This window comes from Megascapheus bottae, chromosome 3 (assembly GCF_031878675.1).
Source record: "Megascapheus bottae isolate mThoBot1 chromosome 3, mThoBot2.hap1, whole genome shotgun sequence".
Lineage (NCBI taxonomy): Eukaryota > Metazoa > Chordata > Mammalia > Rodentia > Geomyidae > Megascapheus > Megascapheus bottae.
Genome location: NC_143511.1, coordinates 50,360,967 through 50,375,124, shown reverse-complemented (window position 1 = coordinate 50,375,124; position 14,158 = coordinate 50,360,967). Strand labels below are relative to the sequence as shown.

At 41.3% G+C, this 14,158-nt stretch overlaps 1 protein-coding gene across 4 annotated transcripts in view; it reads right to left on the bottom strand.

Moving 5' to 3' along the window:
- Mtap (methylthioadenosine phosphorylase) overlaps positions 1 to 6,306 on the bottom strand; it is a 37,198-nt gene extending 30,892 nt beyond the window's left edge. For all 4 annotated transcript variants that reach the window (XM_090330057.1, XM_090330060.1, XM_090330059.1 and 1 more), the window contains exon 1: positions 5,724 to 6,306. In XM_090330057.1, coding sequence (XP_090186183.1) covers positions 5,724 to 5,759 — 36 coding nt within the window. In that variant the 5' untranslated portion in view covers positions 5,760 to 6,306. The remainder of the gene's footprint in view (positions 1 to 5,723) is intronic.
- Between the last annotated feature and the right edge of the window lie 7,852 nt (positions 6,307 to 14,158).

Here is a 14,158-nt window from a genome sequence, read left to right as displayed (position 1 = left end):
CTATAAGATCAAAAGGACAGAATAGAAAATCCAGGAATAAAACCACACAGATTTCAGAGTTTACGGTTATAAACAAACAAAAAAACAGAACTGTGTCCACTCCCTCCCCATCTCCCTATAAACGAAAAAGGTATTAAGTCTAAGGGGTGGACATTCTTTAAAGATACACTTCACTCCTGAAACAATCTATCAGTTTTTAAGGAAGATTTTCTTCAGAGCTTGTTGTTTTCTAGAGTGCTCCTTTGCTTCTGGCCTATTATTTTTTCCAATCATCTTATGTAAAACAAATCCCCTGGTGAGCTTCCAATGCCAAAGCCCAAGTCTCAGACTCTGATTAATGTGCAAGGCACAACTGGCTTACTCAAGCTCTCAGGTGGTTATATATTTAGAACCGAGAACTTGAACCGTTACCTGAGATGTGAGCTTGCTGAATGAGGTATATGGAACAATGGTCTGTAAGTCAGTCAGCTTTTGGTTACCATGATAAAACACCACAGAAAGTCAGTTAAAGGAGAAAAGGGTTTATTTTGATTCAGTGCCACTCTCAGGTCACTTGGTTGTTGCTCTCTGTGTTAAGGTAGGTCATTTATGGAAGGGAATGCATGGTGGAGCAAAACCACTCATATCATGGCACATAGGAAGCCAAAAGGGAGAGAAAAGTTGGGGTTGCAATATTCCCTTAAAGGACATACCCCTATGGTCTTTCTTCTACTACCTCCTAAAGATTCCAATCCCCGTGCTACACACACACACCCAATCCCAAATAGTGCCAGAGGTTTGTGACCAAGTCTGTGGGAAATATTTACATCCAAACCATAGGCCCAAAAGATCCTACTTACACACCAATTCTCAGAATCCACTAATACATTATGTTGGTCCTAAATGTAAGAAGGACCCTCATAAAAGGGAGGCAAGGAAGTACATGTGATGACAGAAGCAGAGGGAGAGAAAAGGTAATGGCAATTGTGGGGCTGTGAACAAGGGAATGCTAGGCATTCCCAATCACCCCTGTCAACATCTTGATCTTAGTTTCTTTCTAAAACTCACTTTGGACTTCTGGTCTCCTGACCTGAGATACAGGGTCAGTATGAGGTAACTATTGCAGCAGCCACAGGGAAGGAACATCCAGAGTAGGACTCACCTAAAGAGCTTGTTCATACAGGAACCCACTGTTATCTAAGCACTCTCAGTCAGCTATGTCAAAAGTCAGTGGACATTTAATATCCTGAGGCTTGTTAAAGACAAGATTGCTGGGCCCCACCTCCTGAATTTCTGGTTCAGCTGGACTGGGTTGGAGATTGGACGTTCACATGCTAACAAATTGCTAGGTGAGGCCCAGGAACGGTACACATTGCAAACCACTATGCATGACTTAGAGACACAGGTCAGGGTACTACAATTATCATCACTGTTAGGTGGCTCACATATGTAATCCAAGTTACTCAACAGACAAAGATCTAAGATTACGATTCAAAGCCTGGGCAGGAACATCCATGAGCCTCTCATCTCTAAAAATCTACTGAGAAAAATCTAGAAGTGGAGCTATGGCTCAAGTGGTAAAGGAAGTTCAGAGACAGTGCCCAGGCCCTGAGTTCAAGCCTCAGAACCAGAAGACAAACACACACACACACACAAAGAGAATAGCATCCAGAGTGCACTGCAGACAAATCTCTATCTGCTGTCTTATCCTCCTTGCTACTCTCAGTAGGATTTCTATTTAACCCATAGATCTATCATGAGACTTTATACAATATGGAATTATATTAGTTGCTGCTTCTCTATATCTACCACTCCTGGCAAAACACATAAAATCCAAATTAAGAAAGTGGAGGTGTGGTTCAGATAGTGGAGCACCAAGTCTTGAAAAAGCCAATCAAAAACATGAGATCTTGAATTCAAGTCCCAATATTGGCACAAATGTGCATGTACACACATACAAAATCCAAATTAATTTTCTCAGGTACAAAAACAACCCCGAATTTCCTCTCTATTCTCTGCTGCTCAGTATACAAGCCTGCTGCTCCTACTTCTTGGCAGGCAGGCTCTTGAGGATGAAGCCCCAGGGGGCATCCTCAACTAAGTGAGAAGAGGCTCTATAGGAGTGTAGGAGATGTGTGTGTAAGTATGACATATGCATCATTTCTGGCTGTACAGTGACTTGGAGTGTTGCTGGTGTTTTTCAGGGGAGGGACTAAGGAAGTGCTCTAAGTGTTGCAATGCTCGGTACAGTCCTGCAGAAGAACTGTCCTGCCCAAAATGCCTTTGTAACCTGGGGGATGGGGAGGAGGGAATCAAGGCACTGGTCATTTGATTTTTAAATGGTACCTGAGTATTGCCTCCAATTTCAGATAACCACTTTCAGGCTGAAGTCCTCTGTTAGCTAAGACAGCCTCAAAGAAAGCTTTTTAGAATTTTTCACTCAAATATAACCTCATCGCTATCATTAAGACACAGAACAGAGGGTTTGCAAATCCACAAGTCATCTTGGACAACAATTCTTCTTGGACAATGTCACCCTGGCCTTTGCTTTCCCCAGAAAGAAAACGAAGTCTCATGTCCACCAACAACCCGCCATGACCTGCTATTTCCCTTAACAACACAGTGTTAGCAGTCCACTACCCATGAACAGTAAGACTGAATCTCTTCGTTGTAACAAAAAATGTGACTTATTTCAGAGAGTGAAAAATGGGCAGCTGAGGGGAGAGTTTAGTCCACAGAAAGAGCCCTCCAGAGTGGCCTCTTGGATGCTGCAGACCTTCTTGTCCTTCTGCCCAGTCATGTATGCAGATGTCATTACTTTTATGGGAGTCACTTCCCACCCTCCCTCAATCTGTGCCTGCTTCTAGATCTATAATACCAAGGTCCCTCAGCACTCACAACCATAACCAGCAGTGTGTTAGAGGAAGGAACTCCTCATTTACCAGCCTTTCAGTTTCTTAATTCATCAATGCTACCATCTTTTGATTCCACACGTCAGATTAGAAATCATCCCTTCTCTTTCCTTGCCATTCCCCACTCTACCCATTGCAGATGTTCACCACCTGCAGCTACCAGCTGAGATTTGGGCCCCAGAACCAGGGCTTCTGGCCAAATCTACCTCTTCTCTCATAGCCTATTCTATACACTGCAGCCAAGCAATCACTTACAAATGTAAATCAGATGTCACCTCTCTTTAGAAGCTTAAATAGCTTCCAAAGCATTGAGATTCCTATTTACTTCTAGGACATGAAGCTTACTTCTTCCTCAGATCTTGATGCTGTCTTGACAGAAGTCAGGTTCCCTATCATCAGCTTGTCATTAATCTGTTTAAGTTGCTGTAACAAAATGCCACAGACTTAAGCAACAGAAATTTGTCACATCTGCAAGCCAGAAAATTCAAGATCAAAATAAATTTTGTATCTGGAGAGGGATTGTTCTTTGATTCATAGGTAATGCCACCTTACATGGTAGAAAACAGAGCAGCTCTCTGGAGCCCCCTTTAAAAAGGGCACTACCGCTATTCATGAAAGCTAAGGCTCTTGGGTAATTTGCAGACAGGAAGCTATGGTGTTGGGATACGAATGTGGGTTTCTTAGAGCTCCACATCTTTCATCCCCTTACCATCCTGAGCTGAGCTACAACATCACCACCCTTTCATTTCCAAGCACACTAAATGGCTAGATGAAATGGGGTGATGAGTCAGGTGGTATGCCATCTGCTGGTGCAGAAATGGAACACAAGGCATAAAATATGATTATGTCCACAAATGAAGTGTCTAGTAGGTTTGGGGAGGTAGCCTGCTTTGGATGAATACCTCTTTACTCACAAAATAAAACAGGACATAGGAACCACAACAGGTTTCAGAAATAACTCTCATATTGGTGGAATGCCACACTCCAGATTCAATTCTGGCTTTATCCACGCCTTTGCTTCAGAATACTGGACATCTCATTTGACCAATAAAGACCTCAGCTTTACATCTGCAAAAAGGGTCAAATGATCTTCAATGATTATTCCCCTTGCATTACTGTATGACATGGGGATAGTAGATGGCTTTTATTAGCCTATTTTGCTCTAGACACTGAAACTTCGTATTTCCTATATATATTTCCATAGCAGTTTGGTGAAATGTGTTACTGGAAGATACTAAAAAAAACCACAGGTTCTCAAAAACAAAGTTGTCACTGGTTCTATCCTCAAAGAGAACAATCAGCAGGCACTGCTAGCACCATTTGTACCTCTTAATTTTATATACAGAAGCCTGCCAAGGCCCAAAATATCCATCATTCAATATTTACATCAGGGCCTCAATTGCACTGCTCATTCTGCACTATTTGAATTTTACAGAGGAACTGTGCATCAGGGAGAATACTAACCTTATTCAAGTGAGACTGCCTTAAAACCACCCCCCTCTTGCTTCTGACAGCGCCCCACATGCATCTGTATAAGGGAAAGGTAGATAGCTGTGTCCTAACAATACACGTAATAATTTGCTTATTGGCGAAAAGCTGAATTCTCAATTTCAGCTTCTCTACTTATAAGCACTAACATTTAATAATATAATCTTAACCCTCTGCACGAATCCTCAACCCTCCTAATAGCCTAGGGAAACTCACAAACTTTGCAAGAGGTCGTGAAAACCACTACTGCCTCTTTTCCCTGGATGGACATGGGAAAACCCTTCTGCAAATACAAATTCCTTTTCAAAATGGCAAAAGAAGCTTCATATCTAAGTCTGACTTAATGGCTCCTGCTAATCTAAGCTGATGCACACTGACTGCAGATTTACCTGTTCCCACAAATACTGGACACAAAGTGCAAGGAATCAAGGATGCCTGGGAAGACAGGGACCTAATGACCCATGGTCCTGAAATTTCTAAAAGTGCTGTGTTCTTAGCCAAGAAAAACAGTCTGGTTTTATTATCAATTTTCCCTGTGTTCTGAAACTCTAGTCTGTTTTAAAAGCTCTAGGGAAGCTCCCTGCATCTCTGGGAACTCAAGCCCTCCCTCTGGCTATAGATTCCCAACACACAATGATCCTTTATATCCAAATCTCTGAGGACCCAAGGCCCAAGAAAATTGAGCTAGAGCTTCCAAGGTTTGCAGACAAAGCAGTATCAAGCGAGAGGCCACCAAACAGGGTATTAAAAAAAATAAGTCTCAGAAAGTCACATACAGGTGGATCAGGTCTGTAATTTTAGCTAATCAGGAGGCTGAGATCTGAGGATCCCGGTTCAAAACCAACGCGGGCAAACAAACCTGAGAGATTCTCATTCCTAATTATCCACCAAAAGCCAGAAGTGGGGCTGCGGCTCAGATGGTAGAACGCCAGCCTTGAGCGAAAATGCGCCTAGGCCGCGAGTTCAAGGCCCGGTACTGAGACAGACAGATGGACCCACGGACATAAAGTATCAGAACTCCTACAGCATTTGCACTGCTGAGGTAAATCTCAGCCAGGGAGAAAGAGAAATCGAAGTTGGGTGGGAAGAAGAAGCCGGAAGCTTGCAAAAGAGCAAGGGCGCATTTCTTCCCTCGTGGGCCGCGGACAGTCTGGGGAGCTCAAGGGGGCGGAAGTTCAAGTCCCGCAAAGGCAGTCACAGTCAGGCCAGCCCGGGCACCCGCAGCTTCAGCCCGGAGCATCTCTGGGGACAAGAAGCGTGGCGGTGCGGACGCAGGTTAGCGCCCCCGAGGGGAAGTGCGGGGCGCCCGGGCGGGGGTCCCCGGGGGACGGGCTGGGGTCTCACCTTCACGGGCGCAGCGGCGGCGGCGCCCGAGGCCATGGTCTGCTGCGGGGCGGCGGCTGCGGGGCGGCGGCTGCCGGGCGCAGAGCCGGGCCGGATCGCGGAGGAGGAGGAGGAGGCGGCGGGGAGAGCGCGCGGCGTGGAGTCCGGAGCCGGCCCTGACTCCGCCTCTTCCTCCCGCGGACAGCACGATTGGCTGCTCGTGTGGGCTCCTCTCCCGTCACCCCCTCCTCAAATCCCGCTTCCCGCGGCCCGCCCTCTCGCAGACCTTTCCGGTGGTCCGGGCTTCTTTCTTTCAGTTCCTCGGTATAACGGGCTGGTGAGGGCGGCCGGGCCGCGGAGGACCGCTATGATGGGGCCGCTTCTCTGGATCCTGACTCTTTCGTTAGTGAGCTCATCGGACCTCCATCGAGGTCCCCGCGAAGAGGAGCGGCGCACGCTCCTGTCGGCCCGATCTTAGGTGCCCCGGTGGCTGCCAAAGATCAGGCCCCGCTGCGGGGCCTGAAGTTCTCGCGGGAGGCGAACGCTGATGGCGGGAGCTGGCGGGCTGCTGAGATTCCTTCCCGCCACTCACTAGCACGCGAGGCGGGGCTTGACGGAGGGGCGGAGCGTTGACGAGGGGCGGGGCCTAACCGGGAAGGGCGGGGTTTTCTGTTCCTGCAGCTGAAACCTTCCTGTGCTTGGGTTGTTTTCTCTGCATTTCTGAGACAACTTAGTTTGGGGGGGGGGGGGCAAGACACCCGGATGACGGAAGAAAAATCCACGGAAGCCGGCAACCGGTGGCTCACGCGTGTCATCCTAGACCTCTCAGGAGGCTGGGCTCTTAGGATCGGGGTTCGAAGCCTACCTGGCACGAGAAACTTGGTGAGACTCATCTCCTTTCAAATCACAGAAAAAGCTGCAAGTGGCAGTACTGTTCCAGTGGTAAAGTGCTAGCCTTGAGCAAAAGGAGCTCAGGGACAGTGCCCAGGTCTAGAGTTCAAGACTCAGGACAGGCAAAAACAAAAACCCGAAGTAAAGTACCATTGAATTAATCGTCCTGATGTAGCCTGTGGTTTGCTCATCTTCAGTTTGAGGAGAATCTTTTAAGATGAAAGACTCTGCCAGACTCCTACTCTGGCTCTGCCATCTTTAACACTTCCCACCCCAGGGTTGCATTTAGATTGCAATCCATGTCCCCATTATTTAACATGAGCGACTCCCTCCTTCCCCCAACCCACTCCCAAACGCCCCCCCCCTTCCATGCTGGAATAATTCAGTATAGCTTTTGTTGGTGGATGGAATAAGCTCTTCCAAGCCACACACTGGGTAGCAGTGATTTTTAAGGGTGGCCTCTAGGTTACAGAAATGCTGTCAATTCCTCTGGGAAAGGCTAAAGACAGTGGAAGTAGATATGACTTCTCTTTCTATAGCAGCAACACACAGTAACATACAATTTTATTCAAAGTGTCACTGTCTTCCATTCGCCTAGTAGCTGCCTGTGTAACCTATGTATAACTTAAGCTTTCTTACAATGTTTTCTCTCCCTCTCTTTCCTTCTTTCTTTTGATGGTAGTAGGGTTTGAACTCAGAGCCTCTCTTGCTAGGTGAGCCACATTCCCAGTTCCTTTTCTTTCTGTGTGTGTGTGTGTGTGTGTGTGCATGTGCATGCGTACATGCGTACAATCCAGTACTGGGGCTTGAACTTAGCTTTTGTACTCAAGATGGGACTCTAGCTCTATCACTAGAGCCACAACTCTACTTCCAGATTTTTGTGGTGGTCAATTAGAGATAGAAGTCTCACAGACTTTTCTGTCTTGATTGGCTTTGAACTTTGATCCTGTGCTTAGCTCCTGTTTGTTTCCTTTCTGACTGTAGTGAGGCAGATCCCCAGTGCTATATTGATTAGCAATATCATTTAAGGCTAAAGTTGAACATTCTTCATGTATTTGGTGCCATTTGAAGTTTTTGATTTGAGAACTGTGCGTTCAATTCTCTTGCCTAATCAGATCAATTAGATTAATTAGATTGTGTGATCTTTTTGTGTTTAATAGTTTGAACTCCTCATATATTCTTTATCTAAGAATATCTGGCAAAGATTTTTCTCCCATTCCGTAAGCCAGATCTTTTGATTCCAGAAAATGCTTCTTTTTCTGTGCAGAAGCTGTTTAATTTTATCAAACTCCAAGTCTTGTTCTTCTTTCCTGAGCAAGTGGAGTCATATGAAAGTCATATATTCTTCATTTAACTCTCATAACTTGATGTAAATGCTATTATAGTACCCATTTTATAGCTAAGGAGACTAAGAGAAGTTGAATCATTCTCCTCTCATCTTTTCAATGTATTTACTGTTTCAAAAACTTCCTTTTATTTACAGCCTTCAGACTTCCCCTCTCTTGCTTCCATTAACATCAGACTTACAACTCCTGTCAAAGTATATACTTCCAGGCAGGGTTTGGTCACTCATTCCTGTATTCTACCTACTTTGGAGGCAGAGATTAGAAATGGAGAGATTGAATATTGAAGTTAGCCCAGGAAAAATGTTCATGAGATCCCATCTAACCCAATAAAAGTTGGATGTGGTGGGGGCATGTTGTAATCTTAATTATAAGGACATTATAAATAGGATGACCATGATCCAAATTGGCCCAGGCATGCATTTGTTTGAAAACTATTGAAAGAAAAAGGGAAATGGATCAAGTGATAGAGCACCTTCCTGGCAAATGCAAGGTCCTAGTTTAAACTCTAATATGTCTAAAATAAAAATAGTGATAAAAATAAAGCATACATTTCCAAAAACAGGGTAAATATTTACCTTGCCCAGAAGCCTATGGATTTTATAGGGATCCATCATTAAACCAAGCTTATAAAAATTAGAATAGGATGCTTTTTGAGAAATCACAAGGGTAGATGTGACTGGCATTCTTATCATATGAAGAACTTGAGGATAAGAACCTTTAAGACCTCTTCTCAAGCCAGGTGCCAGTGGCTCATGCCTATAATCCTAGCTACTCAGGAGACTGAAATCTGAGGATCTACTTGGAAGCCAGGCTGGGTAGGAAAGTCCATGAGACTCTTAGGTCCAATTAAACACTGGAAAATTGAGAGACCAGTAGTCTTGGGTAACAAAAAGCTCAGGGATAATATGCCTGCGTCTTGAATTCAAGTCCTACCACTGGGAAAAAAGGCTTTCAAACTTACTGGGATTCAGCTCTATGTTAACAAAGTCTGAACTCTTGCTATGTCATTCTTCCCAGAATGTGATGTGCTTAAAAGTAAGTGTTCTAGGAAGAAAGATATTAGACCCATGCATGATCAGCCCTCAGGAACTCCTGATCTAGAAACAGCAAGGAGAAAGGAAAACTTGTACTCTTTGATCTATGTCAGTCATACCCATCCTTCAGTCACAGCCTCTGATAGCCGTCATTTTATTCTCTATTTCCTTGAGTTTGCTATTTTTAATTTCACCTATAAGTGAGATCATGAAGTGTTTATCTTTCTGTGCATGCCTTATTTAATTTACCATAACTGTCTTCCAGGTTCACTCATGCTGTCACAAAAGCTAAAATTCCTTCTTTTTCCAAGTTTCAATAGTATTACATGGCATATTAGTTATGCATTTCCTTTATTTATTTATCTGCTGATGGACTGAACTTAGGCTGCTTCCATACCATGGCTATGCTGAATAGTGTTGCCATGGACATGAGGATACAGAGGTCTTTTTAACATGCTAATTTCATTCTTTGAATGTATGCCTCAGATTGGTATTGTTGGATTCCTTAGTATTTAGTATATGTTCCTTGAGGAACCTTTATACTGTTTTCCATGTTTGTGCATTGCAACTTCAGTCACAGTGTGCAAGCTTTTCTAGTTCTCTTTATTTCCCACCAATAGGCCTTTCCTTTCTTTTCCTTCCCTTGTCATGGGGCTTGAACTCAGGGCCTGCGTGCTGCCCTTAAACCTTATCTGCCCAAGGCTAGCACTCCACCACTTTGAGCCACAGTACGGCTTCCAGTTTTTCGGTGGTTAACAGGAAATAAGAGTCTTATAGATGTTCCTGCTTTGGCTGGCTTCAAACTATGATCCTCATCTCTTAGCTTCCTGATTAGCTAGGATTACAGACATGAGTCTCTGGCACCCTGTACTTATTTTCTTTGATAATAGTTTTTATAATAGATATGAAATGATATCTCACTGTGCTTTTAACTTACATTTCTCTGGTAATTAGAGATTCTTTTGTGTTTGTATATCTATTGGCCATTCATATGTCCTCTTTTAAGAGTGGACATCCCCTTTTCTTCCCAACATTATAGAAGAAAGCTTTCAACTTTTCATTGACAAGTTTGATGTTAACCTTGGGTTTGTTAAATATGATCTGTTGTACTATGGATCATGCCTTTCATACCTAATTTGTTGAAGTTTTTTTTAATCATGAAAGGTTGTGTTTGGCAAGACATTTTTTTCTGCATCTATTGAAGTAATCATCTTTTTTGTCTTGTCTGTTCATGTGTTCATTTTCTATACTAGCAAATTCATAAGGGAATTGAAATGATCAAGTCAAATGAGATATATCCTTGGAATACTCAAATCAATATATGTAAATCAATAAGTACACTTTAACAAATCAATAAAAGAGAGGAGTAAAACAGAAGGGAAAAGTCTTTTTTTTTTTTTTGCCAGTTGTGGGGCTTGAACTCAGGGCATGAGCACTGTCTTTGAGCTTTCTCAGGGAAAGAACTTTTAAGTGGCTGGACTTAGAAGTAGTCATGCAGTATTAACAGTTCTTGGAGAAAATTCTAACCCAACTGTGAAATGGAGTAGAAGATACTGACATAGAAGGGAAACCTGAGAGCTTCATAACTTCATAGGCCACAGTCCAAATCTTGCACCTGATTGTAAGGTTTTATTCTAGACATCTGATAGTACTTGCCACAATTAAGTTAAAATATTGGCCAGAGATATTTTTCCTAAAAGAATATATTCCCCCTGACATTGTCTAGCTCTTTGTCTAACAGTTTCATGCATATAGTATTTTTTAAAAAACAGAAAGCATCAAGTGGTCCTGTGCTTTCATTCCAGGATTATATAATGTTTATTGGACATTTTCTTCCCTTCCCGTGTCCCCCTTACCCTTCCTACCTCTCCCTCTTCCTTGTCCCTTTCTGCTCCCTACTTTCCTCGTGTCCTATGTCCTTTTTTCTATCTATGCTTCTTTTCTTTCTCAAGTTACTATTAAAGCCAGCCACCACAGATTTAGTGTCATTATATTGTTATATTGATGGACTTTAGGAACACTTCAAATAATTTTTACTTTCCTTATTTCATTGGTTAACATTTTGCACTCCAATAATCTTAAATAGATTTAAAATTTTTATTTGTTTTTATTTTTATTGTACAGAAGGGTCATAGTTAAATAAGTCAGATAATGAAAATATTTCTTTTTGAGCAATGTCAGCTTTTCATTTTCTCTGTTTTTTTAAATTCTCCTCCAGGTATCATTCCCCAAAGTTACATGGTTCATTTTCAAAATAGTGTCCAGTGAGTATCACTACTGAATTAGTACCCCCTTTATCCCACTCTTTGTGCTTCCCCTTACCCGCCCCGAATCAAATAAACTTACATATAAAACAGAAGTTACAGAAATCAAAAACAGGGACGAAGGGGAAAACAGAAAAAAAAAAACCACAAAAGTAAAATTCTTAAAATCCTCTTGTTTCCATTTCTTAGAGTTCATTTCAATAAGCATCATTTTATATGATCACTTGTCCATAATTATTGAGCCTTTGTCATCTGAGAATAGCCTCCTTTGGTCTCACTGTGTGAATGTTTAGAGTCTTGTTTAATTTATGGTGTTCAAGTGTAATTTTTTGGCCTTTATCACCCACTTGGTTTACTTAATACATTTGTGTGTACATTCTAACTACTACAGATGAGAGAAATTATATAACCTATGTTTCTCTGGGTCTGGATTACTTAATATGATTTTTAAAAATTCTTTCAATTTCCTTACAAATGGGGCTATACTATTCTTTCTGATGGAAGCATAGAATTTCACTGTATATATATGTATATATATATATATATACATATTCTCAGAAGAAGTAAGAATGGCCAATAGACACATGAAGAGATGTTCAATGTGTTTGGCCATAAAAGAAATGCAAATCAAAACCACACTGATATTCCACTTCAGTTAGAATGTCCATTATCAAGAAAACTAACAATAACAGTTGCTGGTAGGGATGTGGTCAAGAGGGAACACTACACTGCTGGTGGGAATGTAGACTGGAAGGCAGTATGGAGGTTCCTTAAAAGACTGAACATGGACTTCCTTAAGACTCAAATAGATTTTTTTTTTTTGCCAGTCCTGAGTCTTGAACTTGGCCTGAGCACTGTCCTCAGGCATTCTCAAAGCAAGCACTCTACCACTTGAGCCACAACACCACTTCTGGCTTTTTCTATATATGTGGTACCAAGGAATTGAACCCAGGGCTTTGTGCATATTAGGCAAGGACTCTATCACTAGGCCAAACTCCTGGCCCCACTCAAACAGATTTTTGTTCATAAGTTCATAATTTACTTATAGCTCATTCTCTGAATGAATAACCAAGTAAATTACTAAGTGGATAAGTAAATAGGCACATTGATTTTTTTTTTATTTTAACAAACTAGGTACAGAAATAGGGAAGGGTGAAGAAAGAGTAATGGAGTAGATTTGATTGAAGTACATTATATGTGTGTATGGAAATACTGCATTGCAATGAAATTCAACTTTACACATAGTACATGCTAATAAAATAAGTGTGAGGGAATTAGTTAAGAAAAACAACTTTCGAGTGTTTATAGCACACCAAGGAAACCCTCATTGATGATTATCAATGGAATACTTAATTAATTAAATAATTTTCCAACAGAGAAAAAAATAGTTGCCTAAGGTGATTATTATGGCATTACTTTGATATGCTCATTGCACATTATATTCATATATTTAAATACTACACTCTGCCTTATAAATATGTACATCTATGTGTGAATTAAAAATAAAAGTATTTGTTAATAAAAACAGAAAAATGCTTAAGAATATGACCAGTAGGGGGCAGCAAAAGATTGTTTCTTTTCCCCAAATCTGTTCAATATTGTCTAGTGGTTTGAGTAATATTGGTTTCTTGCATGAAAGAGAAGAAAGGAAGAGAAAAGGGTGAAGAGCGCATAATTAACAGATGTTAATGTTCTCTATTGTAATCTAGTCCAGTTGGTTGTAAAACTTATTTTCATAATTCTTTCATGAAGGATCCCAAACTCTTCATGTGGGTTATATGCAAATAGCCTGCAGATGGCAGTACTTCTCATAAGTCAGGGAGAGAAGGCCAGATATATTTTTTAAAAACCAAAACATGAATAGGGGATGAAATCTTATTTAAAAACCAAGGCTATAAAAAAAGTTAAATCAAGGAGTGAGCGTTCTATATTTCAAATGTAAATTAAAGGAAAGTTGAATTTTAACCACACATACATAGTTCATTTGGAAGCATTTCTCAAATGTAAAATTTAAGCCCTTCAAAGGGTAAGCTGTAATTAGTGGAAAACATTGTATTTTACTGTGTACATTTAGAATATTCTTTTATCAGATTTTTTTCAGAGATCAATTAATTCACCTTTGTCAGCCCAGAGAAAGATAGGTACACAGACCCAGTGCTTCTAGATTACTGATTAATAGCATTAAATGATTTCCCTGTTGGCCTTGGCTAAGTTATTTAAATGTCAACAGCGTATATCAGATCCTCTTATGTATTATCGGGTCTTCACCTCTTCTAAATATTTAGCTACTTTAGTTGGATACTGGTAATCAGATAAGAACAGAAACAATATCAGTAGTCAGCTTACTTTGAGTGCAAAGGAAAAGCAGACACACTGGTTTCTGAGTGACAGTCCTTGACCCGAAACTTCAAACATGCCTGTGACCCTCCATCTGGGAGAAGGAGCAGAGAGCAGTCTAGCATTTAGTTTCTTTTCAGATATTCCATTCCTTAGCCAGGCAGACAAGTAATAACTGCTTGAATGGGAATTTAAAAAAATCCCTTGCATTTTTGTGCATAACAAAAAGTCCCCCTTGTTGTTTGATTTCTCACATAAAGTCCAACTTGGATTTCACTACAATTACAAAGAGCACTAGAAAAAAAATGAAAGGGCATATTTGCTTAAATTGCTGTTTGCACCCAAAGAAACTTCCTACTGGGGTTATCACTGGGTCAGCCAAAGTTGAATCAAGGCAGATGAATTTAGGAAGGCTCAGAGGGTTTGGAGCCTTTGAGAACTATAGTCCTTGGCAAACCTATCTCTGAGCTCTTTCTACTTGATTAGCAACTAAAAGATACCTAAGAAATAGACTGGTCAATTGCTAAGGAATGACCTTTAGATTTAATTTTATTTCCAAATAATTATACGGTTCCATGTGGAAG